The sequence below is a fragment of the Alligator mississippiensis genome, chromosome 4, assembly GCF_030867095.1.
Source record: "Alligator mississippiensis isolate rAllMis1 chromosome 4, rAllMis1, whole genome shotgun sequence".
Taxonomy (NCBI): Eukaryota; Metazoa; Chordata; order Crocodylia; family Alligatoridae; genus Alligator; species Alligator mississippiensis.
In genome coordinates, this window is record NC_081827.1 from 89,302,073 (window position 1) to 89,323,637 (window position 21,565).

The following is a 21,565-nucleotide window of genomic DNA, read 5'->3' on the forward strand; positions in this document are numbered from 1 at the left end:
ATCCAAGACCCCTGAATTTCCCAGGTCCCTGCCCAAGCCTGGCTGCACCTCCTCCTTTTCGGAGGGCCACAGGTCCCACAGGGTGACTGACCAGCTGTCCTGCCAGGTTTGAACTCGTCTCCTGCTGGCCCCCTATGCCCCAGCCAATGGCACCCAGGGAACACCCCTCCCGGATTCACCTGAGCCTGCCCTTTCCTCCCCTCAGGAGCCGCAGGAAGGGGGGAGCCGGGCTGGGCTCGGACTCAGGCGCGGGCGGCTGGGACACAGGCAGCAGCTCGGGTGCAACCATTTTAATGTGCTCCGCGCCCCCAGGGCCGGGCCCAGCCCGGCCCGGCCAGACGGCCCCTAGGCTTGGCGGCCGTCCCCGCCGGGCCGCGACGGCAGCGCGAGCCCCACGAGGCGGGCGGTGTCGTGGGCAGAGCGCGGGCCGCGGCCGCGGTGCTGGCGGAGCAGGGCGAGGTGGAGGCGGGAGCTGCGCAGCAGACAGAGGTAGGTGGCGGCCTGGAAGTGCAGCTCGTGCTGGGCGCGGCACAGCTTCTCCTCCGTCACCTGCGGGCACGGACAGCGCGTGACGCCCGCCCCGGCCCGGCCCGGCCCGGCCCGCCCCCCTGGCCGGCCGTACCCGGTGCGCGCGGAAGGCCTGTACCACGTGCCGGTAGACCGCCATGTCGCGGCAAAGCCGCCCCGCGCAAGCGCTGACGTAGCGCAACTCGCGCAGGAGCCCACGGAACGTGGCAAGTGGCGAACCCAGCGCCGCCATGGCCGCGCCGCCAGGAAAAGCAGCGGAGCGCCGAGACAGCCCTGCCGCGCAGGCATCGGTAGCCGAGCACCGAGCGCGTGCGGGAGCAGAGAGCGGGGTGGAGGCTTGGCCTAGGCTGCAGAGCGCTTAGTTCCGGGAGCGCTAGGGCACGGTGTCGATCGCCTAGCGCGTGAGAGCGCGTGGGCCCCAGCCTGGCCCTGGCCGCGGTCGTCCCCGCGCGGCGTGGGGGGCCAGTGTCTGCAGCGAGGGCTGGGAGAGGGGGATACGGCTGGAGCGGACGTCGCGCGGGTGTTACTGTGGGGAGCGAGGTCGGGAAAGCGCCACCATGTGACTCGACCACTTACAGGGCAGAGCTAAGCCCCCTCGCGGGACGTACTGAGGGCTAGGGGCAAAGGCAGGGCTGCAACAGCTACAAGGGAACTGGGAAGACAGGAAGGGAAGGGGAGGGGAAAAAAAAAAAAAAAAAAAAAAAAAAAAGCAACACACCCCAGATGGGACTCGAACCCACAATCCCTGGCTTAGGAGGCCAATGCCTTATCCATTAGGCCACTGGGGCTGCTGCGTAGACTAGTTCTCTGGTTCCATATTTGTGCTTGTGGCCCCGCCTCTGGAGCCTCATCGCTGCCTTGGTTTTCAAGGTTGTTGATTGGCTGATGGCCAAGGGACGCGCGTGGCCTCCTGGGACACGTAGCGCGCAGGTTCCCGAGAGAGCCGCCCTTGCCCTCGCTTGATGGGACTGCGCAGGCGCGTGCCCTCGGGTCCACCACCAGGATCCGAGAGGGCGAGTTGTGCTGGGCTGCGGGGCACAGGCTGCACTATGCGGGTGGCGGGGGCGTGGTGCAGCCCCGGGCCTGCCAGAAGGCAGCATCTGTGCTTCTCGCTGGCAGCCTGGTGGGATTTAGCCACCTCCAGCGCCGGTGGGCGGGGAGGCCTACCCCACCCACTTCACAGCTTCCTCATAAGTGAACACTCAGCCCCCACAGCTGAGGACTGTATTAAAATAGGACTAAGTGAAAAGTACTGGTACTACGGGAAGGCAGAAGAGGACAGTGGGAAAGCAATAGCAGACCTCATCTGGTGGAGAGGGGTCTGGCACAGACTTGGCAGTGTTGGATATAGACACACACACCCCCCCCCCCCCCCCCCCCCCCATTGCCAAGTGGCCCTTTTGGTTCACTTGGCAGCTCAAAGCACACTAAACACCTGTTACACAGCTCACACTGCACAACCACATGCCCATGTACCCACCTCCATACCTCATCCTCCTGACCTCTGAGGGTCTACTGAGAAAGTCTGTGACAGACCCCTCTCCCCCAGATGAGGTCTGCTATTGCTTTCCCATTGTCGTCTTCTGCCTCCCTATAGTACCAGTACTTTTCACTTAGTCCTATTTGAATACAGTCCTCAACTGTGGGGACTCAGTGTTTATTTATGAATGTATATATTTATTTTGCAAAACAACCCCCCACCCCCAAAAAACAACAGGCTGGGGTTGGCAGAGGCAGAGGACAAAGCACCCCATGCCATGTAGAAGGGGGATGGTTCCTGTTCATGAGCCCACTAGAAGCAAGAGGCAGCTGCTGAAACAAGGTGGTGGGTTTAAAACTAGGAAGTGCTTTGTTAAGATAGTCAGATGCCAGGAGGGGATGGGACCAGAACTGACCCAAGCAGGGTGCAGGGCCCAGGGCAAGTCAGCCCATGTGGGACCTCACCCCCCCCCTCCGATTCCCCCAGACCTAAAAAAGCTGCTGCCGTTATTGGTGGCGGGGGAAGTGGGGTAGCAAGCAGCTGGACATGAAGCTGCCCTGCTCCATAGGGCCCCCTGAAGCACAGGGCCCAGGGTGGTCACCCTGATTCCCCCCCCACCCCCGCTAGGGATGGCCCTGGCTGGGAGAGATCATTCTAGAGGTAGCTGGTTGGGTGCTGTTCCTGCATTGCATGAGGCCACCACAGACATAACTGATTCCTTGGGAAAAAGAAAACGGGAAAGGGAGGTCACAGGTTAATAAGGGATCCAGAAGGCAACACTAAGCAGAGAATACTGCCTTCTCCCCCTGAATCAGTGGAGGGAGCCTACAAATGCCAACCAGCAGAAGTGGCTCCTGGGCTAAATGGACCACTAAATGTGACCCAGCCTGGCACTACCCACATTTTTATCCAGGCAGAGGGGAACAAGCCTGAGCCTGGCTCATCTGTTTACCTCCTCAAACCTTTGCTCCCTGGTTGGGGAAAACAAAAAAATCACTAACCCAAGAGCTGGGGCTTTGAAGGAACTCAACTTGGAATGAAAACTATAGTAAGGAAGCTCAGATTGGACAATTTATATCTATCTTTATTACACTGAGAAATTATTTGAAAACCACACGGACATGGCTAATATGTACATTCCTCTTTATTTAATACAGCACAGACACAGAACACATACAAAAAGAAAAAGTACACTCATGAAAGATTCCCGTCACAATTAAGGACAGGAAATGTCTACGCTGAACTGAATAAGGCTCCTACTGTAGAACACAGGTCTGCTAGTTACACTTGGAATCTCAGAGCAAGTCTGTTGCCAGAAAATCTTTGCACCCCATTTATTAAATTATGGGGGGGAAGGAGGGAAGAAAAATGAAAAACACACACACACACACACACACACACACACACACACACACACACACACACACACACACACACACACACACACCCCCCTACCTTTCTTGAAATCTTGCAAGGTCAGTACAGTAAATCCACATAAAGATCTATGAGAATGAACTTCTGCACATCTCTGCTCTATCTTTTCTCGATTGATGAAATTCTGATAAAGAGTATTTAAACTTTTTAGCTATTCTTGCAGAACATCAGATACATGGACTTGTCCAGAACCAGACCTGGTGTGCAAAGTGCAGGACAGTCAACCTGAATATTTGGAAAGAGGTGAAGACATCAAGCTTTAAAGCTCTCCAGCTTTACATCAAGAGTCTCCCTGGTGGATAGAACTTTGTTAGCCACCGCTGGGAATGCAGGGGGGGAGGGGGCAACAGGGACATGGGACACAGACTTTCCAGTAAAATGGCTAGCCTCTATTAAAAAATGTGTCACAACAGTATATGGTGCATATGTTCAATATATGGTGCAAGCTTTTGTGGCAGCAGCTCCCTCATTTTCTTACTTTAGTTCACGATGAAAGTTAGCCAGGTACCAGTTCCTCTGGCAAAGAGCCGTATGCTTAAAAAAAAAAAAAACAACAAAAAAAAACCCCCAACCAAAAAAACCCCCAAAAAACTAAAATACAAAAAGAGGGAGACGGGTGTATTTACAAAATCCATGGCTGGTACAGTACATTATTTTTAAGACACACTAAATGCTACAATCTTTCAGGTCCTGAGATTATTACAAAATAAAGAAGAAAAAAATCAACTCAAAACTTGTAATTCAGGTCCAGTTTTATAAGGAGAGAAAAACCAATCAATAAAAGTCACACTTGTTTAAAATACAGTATCCCTTCAAGTTAGTGGAATACAGCTCCCTAAAAACCCAAGCCAAAATAATTTGTGCTAGTTACCAAAAGTAGCTGTATTTGGTTATCCAGGTCCCTCCCCTTGAAAGCAGCTGTATATGCTGGGAATGGGGAACATTTTACAGTGGAGTAGTCTGGAGAGATCAAGTGAGCACATGGCTGTTTGGATTTTCTCCGGGTCACTAAGTCAAGGGTTCTTCCCCATGTTCTTAAATATGCAGGTAACAAAGGAACAAGGAGACCTCCTATGAATTCATGCTGGGCAAAATGAAAATAAAAAATTAGAAAAAAAAGTAACTAATTTTAGCACATTTGCCACCTCATAGGAATTGGACATTCCCTTTCTTGACAGTAAGGAGAACTATGCAGGATCTGAATATTGGTAGGGGTTTGGTTTAGGAATTTTTAAGTTTGAGACAAAATAAGCACTTTGCCAATTTTTCATTTAAAACTTAAAACCAACAGGCAAGAAGCAACCATGAAAAGGCCCCTTAAGTCCCTTACTTTATATTGCTTTCTCCATTTTCAAGAGGACCAGCAAGCTAGCTACAATTAAGCTGGTTAACTATCCAAAGTTGGAAAACGTGCATTTTATTGCGACAACAAATACAAAGGATACTTCTGCTTAAACCCTTTCAATGGGAGGACTCATTGCAAATAGATGTAAAACCAGCTTTTAAGATTGGAAGCTCTGCTGTTGGAGCAAATCCCTTCACTAGGCAGTGGTATAGGGGCTCAAATGTCTGTTTACAATGAAGAGTTTTAGTACAGTGCTTTTTATCTTTCTATGCAAGTTATAAAATTACACAGATGCCCTCTTAAAGTGGGAATCTGCTTGACTAGTGGCCTAGAAAATGCCAACATTCAGAGGGTGAATCCATGAAATGCATTCTAAACATCACCCTCAGAGGAAAAAAGAGACTCTGGTAGAAGGATCACAGAACAGGACTAATTCAACTGCTAAAATACAACATTTCTCAGGAGATTTTTTGAAAGGGGACAGGAGTAATGTAGCTTGCTATTTTAAACTAAGAGCCCAAAGTATTTTAAAAACAGCTCCCATCTAAACCCAGCATAAAATCTTGAGAACATATGCAACATAACTGCACTGGTTGCTACAGCAAACTGAAAATACTAACTTTAAAACATGCTTGCTGTAGCAGTTGTCTCTGAGCCAAACTGTTCGGCTGTAACAAGTACAACACAGGAGCTGATGAGAAAGAAACGGATCACTGTTCAGCTTTTATTCAGGGAAGATGCCACTTATGGAGATCCAGCCACCCATTAGCTAAGATTGCTTGGTTAAAAGCAGTCATCAAATTGGACATTGGACTTTCTAGAACCCGTTTCAGTTGCAAGGACATTTATTCCCCCAACCCCCAATGTAATTGGTATGTTAGATGTGCACTGCTGTAGCTTCTTGGTCCAGTTCTGCAGAGCTGAATATTGTGCACCTATCTAAAAAGCTCTCAGGATCAAACCTGCTGTCAATGAATAGGAGATTTTATTCGCCCCCCTAAAGCACTTTTCATGATAATCTTGACATTAGGCTTTGCACCAGTGAAAGGGTTTCTTTTTTCCCCTCCTTTTAAAATACAAAAGTTCATTCTTCATGTTGGAAAAAAAAACAAACAAATAACCTAACCTTTTTAGTACAGACCTCAAAAAATATTATGCCACATTTCTTTGGGTAGACATTTAACATTTGTTAATGGGACAGCAGGGAGAGGAGTGTACATAACACTGGAACATGTAAAGAATACTTATCTGCATAGTTGATATTAAATGACTACTAATTGAACTAAGGCCTTATCTGGAAAAAGCTGAGAAAAATTTCCTTTTCCCCCAATTGGTGGAAACTAATCAGTCCCAAAGAAGCGGCTGGTGCCTCACCAGCTGCTGAGTTGGACTTAACCAAACAAAACAAGTTGGAAGGTCCCACCAAGCTTAACAGTCCTTCCCCTCTTGCACCTTTTTTTGGGCACAGGGCAGTTAGGAATACCCATCCAAGGTTGCTTTTGGAATATGCCTGCACATATTGCAGAGTCAAAAGCCCTCAGTACTGAATGCTGTCAGAAGTTATTTGAAAGATAGTATACATTATTTGTTTTGGACTCTTTCACTAAGATTAGAAACTTACGATTAGCTTACTGCTCAACAGGCTTGTGGTGGTGGAGAGAGAAAATGGGATTGAATTTCCATTCTAGAAACATAGAACACCTTTAAAAATCCCTTTTTCTAATGAGTTGCTCTACAGCTTTATACTTATTAGCTGGACACTAAAATACAGATTTTGATCCTTGGCTACAGCCAAGGGCCAACACAGAACTAGTATGGAGGGTATAACACTACTGTAGAGCATGTTTGTGTATTCCCCTGAACTCTGGGGCAGGTGCAAGACAGGCTGGTTTTTCAGTGCAACTTGAAGCAACTCCAGGACCTTTTCTATGTTACTTCAGCTACCATTGGTTCTAATTGACTGTTACAGAAGTGAGGAATTGCAGAAAGAGGTGTGGAGAAGGAAAAACTTAAGGTTTATGGCACAAAAGCAGGCTGATCTTTCAGTGGCAGAGTAAGCCAACTACAGGGCTGCTTTGTGCTGGCAGTGATCACTGATTTAGATAGACATTTTTATTTAAACATCTTACAAAAAACCCAAACAGACTTTCAGTTCAGTTAAACTTAAGTTTCCTCTGACAAGAAAACTGGCATTTCTTCTGATGAGACCATCTGCTGTATTGCTTTGCTCTAGGATTTGGGAGACCAGCTCTATTCAATTCCTGATCTGGTTTCTAGAGATGTCTTTCTACACTGGAACCAAAACAAGATGAAGGCACTGCCCAGTAAAAGCACCTCACAGAATCACTATATATTAATCATGCTGATATTGGGCATCTTGGGCTTGTATTCAATGTTAGACAACTTTTCAATCAGACTTCTTAGAAAAAAAGTTTATATAAATATGGAAACTAGACAAATTTGTTTAATTATTTCTGGAGTATGGTAGAACTTTTCTAACTTGCAGTAAATCCTTACACACCCCCTTGCATATCTGTAAGTTTTGCCAATTACATAATAGCTAAATAAGCATAGAAATATTTAAATTTGATCACCACCGTTAAGGTACTATTTTATGCTGCTCTTAGTGTACCGTCATTCTTTTGATAAAGAAAAGCTCTTAATGGAGATCTAACTCCAGCTCTTTGCTGAAAGTTGGAGAGAAAACATTTTGACACACGATGTAGGCAATTTATGGGTTATAGCAAGGTTTTACTTTAATAAGGGAAACCCCTCTTTATAACTATTGTATGGGAAGAAGTAACAACATTGGTGAATTCAAGCAAGATTCCTAGCAATGCCTAGAGCAGGGCAGATGTGAGTAACACCGTAAAAGGTCTCTCTCCTGCAATACAGCTCAATTCAGGATTATTGCAACCTATTTTAACCAAGTCTATTCGATTTAAAAGGGCCATCAATTGTGGGAAAGTGTGCCAAATAGTGAGTGTGTGAGGTGGTTTAATATTTACAGGTAGGCAGATTGGAACCATCAAATAAACTTAACTCATGACCCACACAAGATTCAAAATTTACATCTCCAGAGGGAAACATATCAAGTCCCTTTCCTTCTAACCACCTCTTTTCTCTCTCTCTCACACACGCTCACACACACACACACACACTACAGTCATTCAGGCACAAATTTTCACTTTCCATAAGTAAAATATGTCGTAAAGCCAGCAGAGAACAGAGTGGAAAAAACAGGATTCTTAAGAATGCTGTTGTGTGTGTCAGGGAGCATACAGAATAAATGCCATAGTACAGCAGCTGTAACATTACACACACATTACACACTTTATACAAAAGGGAAAATAGTTTAACAGCATAAAGTCATCTTGGCAAGTTTAAGATTTGTTTTCCTCCCAAATGCCTCCTCAGCACTTTAGGATCTCTGAGAACAGTTTAAAGGAGGGAGAGTTGGGGGGGAGGGTAATAAAATAAAGAAAAGGCACTTAAACAAAGGACAAAGGCCTGAATCAAGTAACTCCTGGAGGGGTAACAGCCATTTCACCAGAGCTAGGACCAATCAGAATCTACCAACTTTCTTAAAAAGCTTCTACAAAATTAAAGTTGCATAAAGTGTTAATTAGCCAGTCATTTACCTACTGCTTTTACCTTCTGGTTCATTTAACAGAAACAGCAAGTGTCCCTGTTCTGACCCTATTTAAGTACAAAGCCAGGAACTGGAGATCTGGGTGGAAACCTTCCAGAGCTTAGCTTGACTGCAGGTTTTGCTTTTTCCTGCAATTCCATTCCCAAAAAAAAGTTCACAACCAAAAATAATAAAAAGGGACCACTGTGCCTTTAACAATGCACTCAAAACAAAAAAAACCCACCAAAAACCCCAGAAAGCACCACCCCATTTCTAATCCACCCATGGGCAAAATCTATTCCAAAAAAGAACTGTAAACTAGATTAAAATGCTAATAAATACAGCCAAAAGTTCATTTTATGAATGTAGCAGCAAATGTGGTAAAGTTAGTTGGAGTCCTAAAAGATGACCCCCAGAGGGTTATGGTTCACACAATTGATGGCAGCTTGGGAGAGTTGCAGGATTTCTCTGCTTTCATGTCCTCATGTTGGACCAAGTGGAGAAGAAGGTGGAGGAAGGGTCAGGTGGCTGGAGTGGTCGAGGGGAACAAGGCCCAGGTGCCTGCCCCACCCAAAATCTGACAGCTTTGACTGGATTCAGACAGGAAGCAGAACTCTGATAATTAGAAGTCACTTCTGATTAGCTGAAAACAGATGTTAAACCCACAGCATCCACACCTGTGACTTGGTTACTCAACAATATTCATTAATCTTCTTGAGCTAAAAGAGAATGCTGGATGAAATAATGGTTTAGGCCATCAACATCCTTCTGGGGGAGAGAACACTGCTATAATGATCCAAATTGATCAGAAGTCTTGCAGCCTGCGCTTCATCTAGCCTGGCTCCTTTCTATACTTCACAAATCTCTCAGAGGATTTAAAATTGCTATTATGTCTATTGGGGCTTTGGATCATGTAGCAGAAGGCATTACCCGAAGGGAGTTAACTTCTAAAACCTGTGTTTGAAATTATTGCTTGCATCTGTTTGAGGCTGAGTGAGCTTGACATCAGCTCACATTCAGCCCCCAAACCAAAGTTCAGCCCTGCTGCCCAGAAAGACAGCTCTACTGGCTTTCTTATTGCTTGTGAATACTGAGGGTTATTTAATGCATACAACAGTTTACATTATATATATTATCAAAGGCCCTTAAAAAGTAGTAAAACTCTTGGGGGAAAAAAAACCCAGCTTAAACAAGATGTTGCAGGAAGGGTGTTACCTATTTTTGCATCAGGATGTCACAAATATCCTTCACTTTCCACCCTGCTCAAGCTCCCCCTCTTTCTGCAAAGATCCTGGGAATCACTCAATAGTTACTTTTTGACCTGGCCTTGCTGGGTTAAGCAAGTGGAGAATACTTTACCAGTTCCAAAGTAATCCAGGCTGGTAGTGAATGAAAATAGTTATCCTCTGGGTGTACTTTCAACAGACTATAGGAAGAAAGTATGTAATCTCCATATTGTTTCCCATCATACTGCCCAAGTCTATAACTCATGCTAACCTGTGTTCTTCCTTGTCAGGACTGCCAACAGGACTAAAATTGAATGGCCCATGGAAACTAAATTACCTACTAAATTCTAGAGATAACCCTCCAGATTAAGGATGAGGCACACTTGAGGTGGGGCAAAGGAAATTTGTGCTGTCACCATCTGTGCTGTTAGGATAAAAGCCTTCAAACTCTAGGACTTTCAATTGTGTACCTTTTATCAGATCTAGAATCTCATGTCAGAATGCAAAAGTGAAGGATGGCAATTTAAATGAGACACCATGATGAAGGAAATACAGAAGAGGATAGAGCTCTTTTGGGGTAGGGTAGTTGTTTCCACATATTGCTGTCTGACAGTTGTCCACTGCAATTCCCCTGCTACATGCATTATTAAAAAATATGTGATATGTTTGACAACTCAGAGTTAATACCTTGTCAAAAATTTCTGGCTTCAAAATGTCTTCTTTCTTCATCCCCTTCTGGGGAAAAAGATAAAACAAAAGCACAACTTGGATAGTACCTTCTGAATAATTTATGGTATTCTATACTCTGGAGAATTTTCATCTGACTAGGAGGATTCAGGCTATTTTTCACAGAAGTTTTGTGCAAAAACATTTATCATTGGGCTCAACCCAACATTCGTTTTATACTATATACACAATATATTACTTTAAGTTCTTGTTTATATATATATATATATATATATATTTATATATATAAAATTAAAGTGAGATCTAAGTAGAAAAAATGTTGTCTGGTCTTTGTAAGAAAAATAATTCACGCATGTCAAAAGGAATTGAAAACTAAAAGTTAGTATAGCAAAAAGTATTAAGAGATTTAATATCCAGGGACCAGAGTTTGTACTGGGCAGGTGAGAGGCAATTAAGTAATTACAGGTTCAATCTCAGATCATAGCTATGAGAGAGAGAGAGAGAGAGAGAGAGAGAGAGAGAGAGAGAGCGCGCGCGTGCACACGCAAAACAGATTAGAAATTTCAGTATCTCTGGTCACAGTGACATTTTAGGTTTGAAAGAGAAAGGGCATCAGATCAGGGACTGATGTTCTAGCTTCAGTGATCCTGAAAACCTTTTTATTCCAATTCCTGCCATGCTTATCTTACCTTTCACAGAAAAAAGACACAACAGTAAAGTTTTGACCTAAGAACCTCCTCTGTCCTACTGCTGAAAGTGCAATTTGTGCTGAATATTTCCTAAATGTACAAATGAACCACCCAAGATATTGCTATCCAAAAAGGAAAGCCAGCCTTGCAATCCTGAGTTACCAAGCAGGAAAGAGTTCAGGCCATGAGCTCCCCAGGCCAGCAGGGGCTAGGAATGCTGGAGAGAGAATGCATTTAGCCCCAGGAAGAGAAGGCACCCGAGGTCGCTTTTGAACGACTCCTCTTTGGCTAATGCCTGAAGCAGTATTAACTTGTCTCTGAAATAAGTCACATCCAGCTCTCCTTAGCTGAAGGGTTACTGTGGCGTGTGGCTTTGGGGAATACTTGTATGAAAGAGGAAGTAAATCCAGAAGACGAGGAATTGACCTTGGGTTTATAAAGGATGAGAATAGGGTGTTTCTTCACTTTAATAGCAGAGAAGCTCAAGGAACCAACTGAAGAAGTGAAGCAACTTTATAAGGGTGGAAAACCAGAGTGTCCATCTTCCAAAAAAAAAAAAAAAGGTCTGAGAAGAGCTCTCAAGCTAAACCAACAACATTTTTCTTCCTTTTCTGTAAAAAGATATATTCAACCCCGACATACACTTTAAATATCAATTATTCTATGCTAAAATATCCCAGGGATTACTAGGATCCCCCTTAATTCTTCTCTTGCCTCTCTACCATGAACATCATTTTGAAAGGGAGCTGTCTGGGGATTAATGAAACTGTGTTAGAGGCCCCACAAAACTCAGAGCCTGTATTTGCTATGCTCTTCCAAAGAGGTTATGTTGGACAAACGTTCAAATCAGAAGCTTTGTCTGTATCCATAAGAAAGTTTCTTATTTACTCCACAGACCATCCAAGCAGAAACCACCTCTGGTCTGCAACCATATAGTATGCTCAGGACTGATACATACTCTTACTAGCATCCTGCTCTTGTTGAGTGGATGATCCCAGCCCCCAAACTGGATGGAGAAATCTACTCCAGCTTCCCTTGTGCTTCCTCCTCATCACTGGACATTACCCAGAAAGTAAACTTTGTGCCGCTGTGGGTTTGACAACTACAATTTTTTTAAAGCCAATCAGAGTGGATAAAAAAAGATTGGTTTCTTTACGGCAAAAATCCAACTATGACCAGTCTGCATGACCAGGAAGGACCATCCTCCTTTTCCTTCTCTTTTTGATCAAGTACTGTTTTCTTTTTCTTCTTCTTCTCACCACAGTGCTTGGGATCAGAGTATGTAAACATTGACAAATACAGCAGCCCTGTGACCATGTAAGCACTTTCCCAACCGGGCAGATTCCATCAGCCAATCAGAACTATTTCAGCTCCCTTGTTCATCCAGAAGTCACTGGGTTTTCCGCTGTAATTTAGTGTCCCCTTTGCTTTGGCCTCCATCTGGGGTTTGGAGAAAACAAGGGGTTGGGGAGGGGTGGGATAAAAGAACAAAGAAAAAAAAAGAGGCATCAAAAAGTTTCATTTGATTATGAGAGATGTAATATAAAACATCAGCAGCACAAAATTCTGAACAGCATTTTGAATGGGTTCCCTCCATGTGTGCGTTCTTATAGCCAGTGGGAATATACAACAAGAAAATATGGACTGTATCCTGCAGCGAGTGGAAGTGCTTCATTGCACCAAAGACTGTGATTGATGGACAGGATGTTTCATTTTTTAGTCATTTAGCAGGCCTAAAACAAAACACTACCAAAGTGTGATGCCTTTACAGGGAAGAGGACTCCTTCCAGCAACTTATAAACAACTTATTTTATATGAAAAAGTACTGAAGAAACTATTCCGTCTCTAAGTAGTAATTATGTTGTCACTGAGAAAGTAAAACGTGGTCATAAAAATACTGTGGCATCTTTACTCTTGTACAGCAAGCATAAAAACAGAACTCTACTACAAATTTTTTAAAACAATTCAGCTCTATTACCTTAGAACTACATTTTTGGGCCATACCCCGTGACAAATCCCACAATTTTTTCATTGAAAAAATCATTCCATATTCATATTGGTTTCACAAGCCAAAAAAAAGAAAGTGGGGAGAACCAGTACTCTAGACCATTCTGCATGCCTCAGCAGGAATAAGATCTTCAGGAATAGCTGACAGTCTGTTGGATATAGTGAAGCATTGAAAATATATATGTAGTTCAAAATAATGAAACTTCCAAAGGGAAGATCCTGGAGGATGGAAGGGGAAAGAGAAGCCAAGGAATCCTCCTATTTAACTTGCAACTCATAAAGGAAAGTTTACTGGGTGGTAATATTTTTTTCATGAGATCACTCATATTACAATTTGCAATCTTGGATCTTTAGCTTCCAAGGCGATAAAGCATATTTGTTCTAAGATTTTTGACACTCAGGCAATGGTATACGTAATTTCGGCATAAGACCTGCACCATTCTGCTTCAATGTGCATTATTGCAATAGCTCACTCATCATTTGCCATTAGGACAGCCTTTGCAGTCTTCGTCTTCTCCATGGCAAACTCAACCTGATTCCCAGCAAAGAGGCCAGAGTGGCTTCAATCAAGGGCTGAATGGAGAATCTGGCTTTTTGGGGTATGTCTATATGGCACAAGGCAAAGGACATGCACAGATGTCCTGTGGTAGCTCTGTGAATGCCAACTCTTGGTGCCTTAAAATGGTATAGACATCACCAGAGTTTTAGTTTGAAAAAGGAAAGGGGTGTACAATTTCCTTACCTGTATAAGTTTGCTGCAAGTGAGCAGGCAGAGGTGAATGAGACAGCGTCGCTGCATGCTGAGCACCTGGCTGTAAACCCTTCAGTAAATCTGAAGGAAGTAAGAGAGACAGAAACAGGAGTTTTGGTTCAAAGGACACTAAACCTCCTTATAGCAAAGGTAGCAGCCTCTAATTCCTTCATCCCTCTGTACTTTTGAGAATAATTAGATACATATCAGAACAAGTTACAGTGTAAGAGATGCAATACTTTGGACTGTTTTGTTAACAGAAAAGTCCAATCATCTTCAGCATTGCCCAGGGAGCAATTCTAATGGGATTTTTTCAATGGAAATAAGCCAGTCCTGTCCTGGACAATATTCTCTCTTACAGTTAAAAAAAGCAGTTTCTGCATCATAAGCTCTGTGCAAGCCATTACCAAAAAAGTGTTTGTTTGACCAGTTACTGCAAGACCCCAGTAGGTCCTTGAATTTGTTTTGTAGAACCTACAGGATTCTATAATTTGATTCTCTTTTTTTAAAAAAAGAGAGGGACAAATTAGTATAAGAAGCTGAATTCCATTTATGCACTATTAAGTTGGTAATACCATCAGTCTTCTAGGAAAGCAGACTGTGATAACATTTGTAGAATCATATAAAAGCTTAACAGATCACACTATCTGTCTCTTCCTTTGAAAAAATCATGTTTCCTATAATTATACACACTATAGCTCATTGCCCAGACCAGTTTCAAGTTAGTCAAGCAGTGCTGCTTCTATCACTTCTCTTCCCAGTTTCAGATTGCATGCAGCAAATGATGTAGTTGCCCCTAATTTACACTGCAACATGAATAAACTAGCCACACTTACTCTGAGTTAGGCTATGGTGGAAAGCCGCTGAGGTAGATCCCGAGGTGGTTGTCACTCCAGCTGTGTCTGCCCCAAAGCCAAGTAGCTCCAAGGGAAACTGGAAGGGAACGGTCACAGGAACAAGGCCACCCAGCATCCCAAAAGGAGTCAATGGTGCAGACGTCACATTCTGATTGGTTACAGACAGTGGTGATGTCATGAGAGTCAGAGGCGAGGCATTTGCCAATAATGATGCTCCTGCTGTTGACTGTACAGAGATGGGGGTTACTTTTAAAAATTATTTTTATAGCCATATTGAATCAAAACCAAGAACAAAGGTTAACAAAAACCACATTCATTTTGTTAATGAATATTTTTGTTAAGAAATTCTTTATAGGTGTTATCAAGGTTTGACCTTTCTCTACATACAATTCAGGCATGTTGTTCATCTCCTGTGCTTGCCTTAACATACTGCAGGTTAATCTTCACAACACCATTTCTTCGTAGATATATACTCAGATTGGAAATCAGTTCTAGCAAGAAATTTCCCATTAATTTTTGCATTACTACTTTTAAATTTAAAAAAAAAGCTCTAAATTCCTTGGGAGCATGGAAACAGGTCTGGTTTAAAAATAAACCCATCTATCTTAACACGCTACCAGCTTTCTGATTTCATAATAAATGGCTTAAAAGTACGTCTCTCAACAACCAAACCCATTTATTAAAAAAACAGCCCTTTTTCAAGGATAAATGATGATTATGGCTACGTTACTGTAATACCTTAAAAGCATTTCAGAGGAAAGGGCCAGAAGTATTTACAACCAGAAAATGTGATCCCTACCTACTAAGCAGGTAACCAAAGTTACATTCCCATTCATTTCATCTTCAAGATGTAAAACAAACTGCAAAGCATATTTTGGTTGTAATACCCTCCAAACCACATTAATTTTTAGCTGGTTTACTACTTAAATACTGGCAGTTGTCCTGCTCATTCACATTAACCTCTTTTCTATTTCAATCTGATACCATTGTTCATTCAAGAGTCAAGGTCATCTCCCTTAACAAATTAAAGAGAAGAGAAAGTGTACTTGAATGGACAATGTGGTTATGTTATAGGCATCTGATCCAGATAGATTCAAATGCTGAACAGGACTTGGAAATAGTGAATTTTGGATTACTGACCTTTACTGAAAATGAAAAACTTGAAATCATTTAGAATATTAACTGAAGAGATCAAACTGGAGAAAAAAATCTTGAATTTTACCACAGACAAAGGAAAAACAAAGCCATGAAAGCTCTTGACAAAAGTTAAAGTATCTGCTTACTGGATCAAAAATTAATAAACAGATAATTTTTAAAGGCCTATATCTGTAGTTCTCAACCATTTTTAGACAAGGCACCCCTCAAAATGACAGCTCTTAGTTTTCACTCTTTTTTGACGACAAAAAATACCAGAGCAATTCTTCTGTTGCAAAGAACTCAGAAAGACTACAGCAGGTCAGAATGTTTTAAAACTATGGATTCTTACTTGAAATCTCTGGATTTTTCTTGTGAATCATGTTTCCACAACTAACAGTGCTAATTTTGCATGGCGCCTTTCAGCACCCCTGACAGGACCTCAAGGCACTAGGGTGCAAAGGCACCTTGCTTGAGAATCACTAGTTTAAACCAAGAGCTGTGGAATGCCTGTATTACAATATCAACATGAAACTCCACTTAACAAGCAGACTGCTGCAGTTTGGACTAACTTCAGCATTTCCTCATCTTAGGATGTAGCCCCAAGCATAGCACATTACAATAAATTTGTCAAGGTGCCAGGCACAAATAAATGTACCAGATCCATATAAAAATTAACACACAAAATGCACACGCTTGTCCTATTTTCCCTAAACCACAGAGAAAAGCAGTTTTCCAACATGTCTTTCTAGGTACCAACGCAATCATAATAGATGTTATGACCATAAGAACCGTATTGTTGTGTTAGAGTCTGATCTGCACAACAGGGAACATTTTATCAAGTGATTTCTATATCAAACTTTAACTTCTGATCAAGTTTCAGCATCTCCTGAAGTCATTCAATCCTGAATTAAAGAATTTATATAATAAAAAGAATCCAACACCAAACTTTTATAAAGTTACTCCATTGGCCAGTTACCCTCACTAAACAACTTGCACCTTGTTACAACTTTTAACTATTGGATGTAAAGACCTCCACCTGCTGTATTTACTTGAATCCAAAGGGGTTTTTCTTCTCTATTCAACATAGGGGAGTAAGCATCTCATCTTGGATTCAAATACTGGCCTGGGGCAGGCAGCTGCTATGGCTCTGGCTCCAGCCCTGACTTTTACCCAGGCCTGGGAGCTGCCATTGTTGTCTGCCCCAGGCCAGGGTCAGGGCCAGAGCCGCTGCATTCAGTAAAAAAAGGGGCAGCTAAGGGAGAGAAGGGCACAAGGCACTATGGGTACAAGGAGTCAGGCTGCCCATCCCCTCCTTACCTCCCCACACTGCTGATTTCCCTGCCACAGCAATAGGGGGAATGAATTTAAGACACTCTCCCAACCTCAATAATTTTCCATATACAGAAACTCTGGAGGTCATCTTAAAATTCCAAGTTGTCTTAGATTCAGATAAATACAATATCCAAAATCCTCTCATCATACAGGTGCTTGCAAGCTGCAATAGTCACCTGGATGAAACTTCGTCTTGGACTAACTAAATAGACTGAACTCTAATCTTGCACTATAAAACAGGTTCTCCATACCTAGATTCATTTTTGTAACACTTTTCTGAATTATTTCTAATTTGACAGTCTTTCTGGAACATGGAAGTAAGAAATGAATATAGTATCCCAGTACTGGTCTCTCACTTATGCCCCCCCACCAATTTCCTATTTTTTCCACTTATGTGCCAACATTTGCATCAGCTTTCCTAGATATTCTTGCCACAGAGCTCATCTGCAGTTTATTATCCTTATAACCTTGAAGTTCTTTTCTTAAGAAGTCAGTATTTCAATAAAGTATTTTCCCATTTTATTTGACTTGCATTCTTTATTTCTAGAAGTACTCTCTCTCTAGGTACCATATCCAAACAGGACATTGGTGACCATGGTCTTCCACAGATCTCTTCTTTTTGAGGCACACAGAATTTCTAGTGTTGATGCATTCATCCATTTAGACAGACTCTTGACATAAGTCATTCCATGATCTCTCCTTCCTTCAGTCCTTCTAGTTACAACCAGACTTTCAATTTCCTCTTTCCTTATAATGTGCCTGAGAAACTCCAACTGTTTCTTTCTGATGTTAATAAGCAGCTTCCTTCAGCAGCCTGCTCTTAAAAAGATATCTCCACTTGAACTGTGATTTGTCCAACATACCTTCAAGATGCACATTAAGAACCAGATCTCACTTGTTTTAATTCTCTTTTCCATACTTGATGATATTGTCTAGCATTCCGATGCATACACGAGGACTGGTATAACATAGCAATCCAAAACTCTCAACTTCGGCTCCATAGAAATAGTAATATTTGTCAATATCTTTTTCATTTTCAGAAATGCATCTTTTGCCATCCCTAGTCTTCATTTTATTTCATGATCACATTTACCATCTGATGTTATTCAGCTTCCCAAGTAGTTAAATTTAATTAACCGGTCTTATCTGTTCCTTTTCCACTTTGTCGTTGCATACAGGAATGATCTTCTTTGTAATTACCATGCATTCTGTTTTTCTACAGTTGATGCTTAAATCCTTCTTCTCACTTTCACTAACAATTTTATCTAAAATTCCCTGCAGCTTCTCTTTTGAATTAGCTATTAAGACTATTAAACTAGTCTATTATGTAGAAGTACTACCTGGCTTTTAGCTGCCAACACGTTTGAGTGAACTTAGTTTATGATGAAGTCCAAATTATTCTATAAAACAAAGCTGACAGTTAATGCTCTACCAATTTCAGCATTATCTGCAAACATGACCATAAATGATTTTGTTTTCTCCCATTTCATTGCAAGTTAGTTAATGGCATTAGGCAGTGGTGCTCAATCATTTGGCCCCATAGACCAGATAAGTGCCTTGGGGACAGTTTGTGGGCCAGATAATGCTCCACACACTAGATTCAAGCCCCATCCCTTCCCTGCTGCCACCCACCAGGATTTGGCCCCAGTGCTGCCCCTGCCTGGCCTGCACACTGGGATTGGGTGCCTAATCCAACACAGAGCATGGAGCTCATGGGTCTGGAAATGTGACAGCAAGTAAATGGTACCACCACTCCCTGCCAACAAGTTTTTGGACCCATGGGGAGCCCCATCAGCCAGATGACATGGCACTGTGGGCCAGATATAGCTTGCAGGCTGGGGGTGAGCATCCCTGGCATTAGGCTAACAGATCCTTGTGGGAACTCATTAGAAATACCCCCAGATGATGAGAATTCCTCTTTTAGAATTCTTTTTTGAGATCCATCAATTAAACAGATTTTCAACCTATTTAATGCAAGTAACACTGATTTTACATAGAAACCCTATTATGTTATTTTTTTTTAAATGTTACCATAAACGATAAAAAAGTAGTGAAAATAAGCTGGGGGAAGAGACAGTAGAGATTGGTCATGCAGATAAAGTGATTCATAGTATTATGTAAATCAAGGAAGTACTGAATTCAAAATAAGTGCTGTTGTCTCTTCAGTAAAAACTGACATGCTATGCCAGACACAAAGTGAAAAATAAGGAGCAAAGATGGAAGTGGAACGTGACAAGGACCAAAAGAGGCCAGAATGAAATTGGAGACATTCAGAATATGAAGAAAAGCTTGAGTTCCATACAGAAATACTGAGAGCCAATGCAGACACTAAGAGGGACACAACTGAAGAAAAGATTAATTTAAAAAAATAACTGGAACAGAATGACATCAGAATGTGGCAAACTGGAGAGAAAGTCGTAGTAACTATACTGACACAAGTCATCATCTTTTCACAGAGAGCTAATATGCAATATAGTTGAAAGTTCCAGTAACAGGATAGGGTACGACAGCAGCCAAGAGGCTATTAGAAGCAAACAAAGTACAACCTGCAAGGTCTTCCAAAAACTCAAATTCCAGCAGAGTTAATTTAACCTGCCCTTTTTTCTGATGACACAGATAAGCCAAGTAACTGCAGTTTACTATATGCTGATCCTGTGGATGAAACCTAAAATTCAAGGCGGTGGGAGTGGGGGTGTTTTTAGTAATTATGTACATTTTATATATATTGTACTTTAACAAAAAAGTGAGTGAATCAGGTAACTGAGATTTAATATTTGTGCATAACCTGTACATTCACTATATGCATATTTTAGTTGGATTTATAATACTGTACTGATTTATTGCGCAAGCAGCAACATATTGAAAGTATACCGTTTCTTAGGACTAATAAGCATAATTTTATATACACTTAGTATATTTCTACTGTATTTATAATCATGCTCTTTTGTCCTAAAGGATCATATACTTTGCAAGTAAAGCCCTGTAGTAAAACACTGAAATACTTCAATTGACAAAATGTGAAAGTGTTTTTCTAAGTCGAATTGTAGGACCAGCTTTGGTTTAGGAAGACAGAATTTAATTACCATTAATAGAATCTGATTAAGTCACCAGAATTATTACCTCTAATTTTGCAAAAAGACCCAAAATTGGATATTCAGTGACAAGTAAAAACATCATTTTAAATCTCATCTAATCTCACTGCCATTTCTTAAAGCAATCTAGGTTTTATTAAACTAGCTCTACATTGTACTTTACATCTGTAGAATTCAAAGTGCTTCACAGTAAGAATGAGTACCATTATCATCCCCATTCCACAGATGCAGAAACAAAGATAAAAGGAAGTAAAGTTTTCAAAGTGAACCGTGGCAAGTCACAACAGGCAGAACAAAAAGATCCCAGGTTTCCCAAGTTCTAGTCCAAGTGCTCTAGCTATTAGACTACACTACCACTCAAAAAGATTTGAGTGGCATTGCATGGAGGCTGCCCTGCCACAGACAGCCCTGCTATGCTAGCCAGCCCCAGTGAGGTACAGTTTCAGATCTTACCTAGGACCAGCTTCAGGCCTTCCTGATCTAACTATTCTGGCATCTCTTGGGCTCCCCACTGATGTCATATGCTCCTCCTGGGCTGCAGACCTCTGGGCGTCCTGGCCCTGGCTCAATCTCGCCTCTGGGCCCCAACTCTTGAGCCCTCTTCCTCAGATGGCCCTGCATCAGCCATCTTCATCCTGGGCCATATGCCCCTTGACCCCATCTTTTTAGCTATGGCCACACATGGACCTTTGGTTTGTCCCTTCCAAGGCCCTGTCCCTGCCTTGGGCCAGCTGTGGTCTCCAGGCTCCCCTGGCTCTGGCAGTTTCTGTTGTGGCTTATTTCAACCTTTTGGCCCCACATAGGCCAGCTGAAACTCCAAGGTTTAGTCCTCTGCTGCCAGCCTTTGCTCACCTATGGGGTCTGCCCATTCAGACCCTCTGTATGAACCTCTCATTCTCCACCTCTCTCCCCCCCGGGCTCACCCAGAGTCCTCTGCAGGTCACACAAACCCAACCCCTCTCACTGGGTTTACCTGGACCCGTCAATAGGTCTCAAATAACCCTTCTTTTTAGGCTCACTTAAACCCCTGAATAGGCCTCCCATGTAATCAGCCCCTCCCCTCAGGGTTCTGGACCCTATGCTAGGTCCCCAAGAACCTCCTCTACCCTGTTAGTCCCTTCCCAAACCTACAGACTGCTTCAGACGTCCCGGGAAAAAGTCATGGGACAGATCCCCAAGAAATCAATTTCTAAGCACTTGGAGAAGGTGATTAAGAACAGTCAGCATGGATTCACCAAGGGCAAGTCATGCCTGACCAACCTGATTGCCTTCTATGGGCTCTGTGGATGTGGGGAGGCCAGTGGATGTGGTATACCTTGATTTTAGCATGGCTTTTGATAGTCTCCCACAACATTCTTGCAGGCAAGCT

The 21,565-nt window shown here is 42.7% G+C and overlaps 2 protein-coding genes and 1 non-coding gene across 5 annotated transcripts in view; all 3 read right to left on the minus strand.

Moving 5' to 3' along the window:
• Positions 1 to 275: 275 nt before the first annotated feature.
• Positions 276 to 1,366, minus strand: FMC1 (formation of mitochondrial complex V assembly factor 1 homolog). The gene is made up of 2 exons (XM_006269802.4): positions 623 to 1,366; positions 276 to 549 (listed from the first exon to the last, which is right to left on the minus strand). Exons 1-2 carry the CDS (start codon positions 758 to 760, stop codon positions 346 to 348), a joined length of 342 nt encoding a protein of 113 aa, XP_006269864.1. The 5' UTR covers positions 761 to 1,366; the 3' UTR covers positions 276 to 345.
• On the minus strand, positions 1,244 to 1,316 carry TRNAR-CCU (transfer RNA arginine (anticodon CCU)). Its single transcript has one exon. It is a non-coding gene; the product is annotated as a tRNA-Arg (tRNA).
• A 1,768-nt stretch (positions 1,367 to 3,134) lies between the features above and the next one.
• Positions 3,135 to 21,565, minus strand: part of UBN2 (ubinuclein 2) — an 83,395-nt gene continuing 64,964 nt past the window's right edge. For all 3 annotated transcript variants that reach the window (XM_059726240.1, XM_059726238.1, XM_059726239.1), the window contains 3 exons: positions 14,615 to 14,861; positions 13,770 to 13,859; positions 3,135 to 12,460 (listed from right to left, as the gene is read on the minus strand). In XM_059726240.1, coding sequence (XP_059582223.1) covers positions 12,411 to 12,460; positions 13,770 to 13,859; positions 14,615 to 14,861 — 387 coding nt within the window. In that variant the 3' untranslated portion in view covers positions 3,135 to 12,410. The remainder of the gene's footprint in view (positions 12,461 to 13,769; positions 13,860 to 14,614; positions 14,862 to 21,565) is intronic.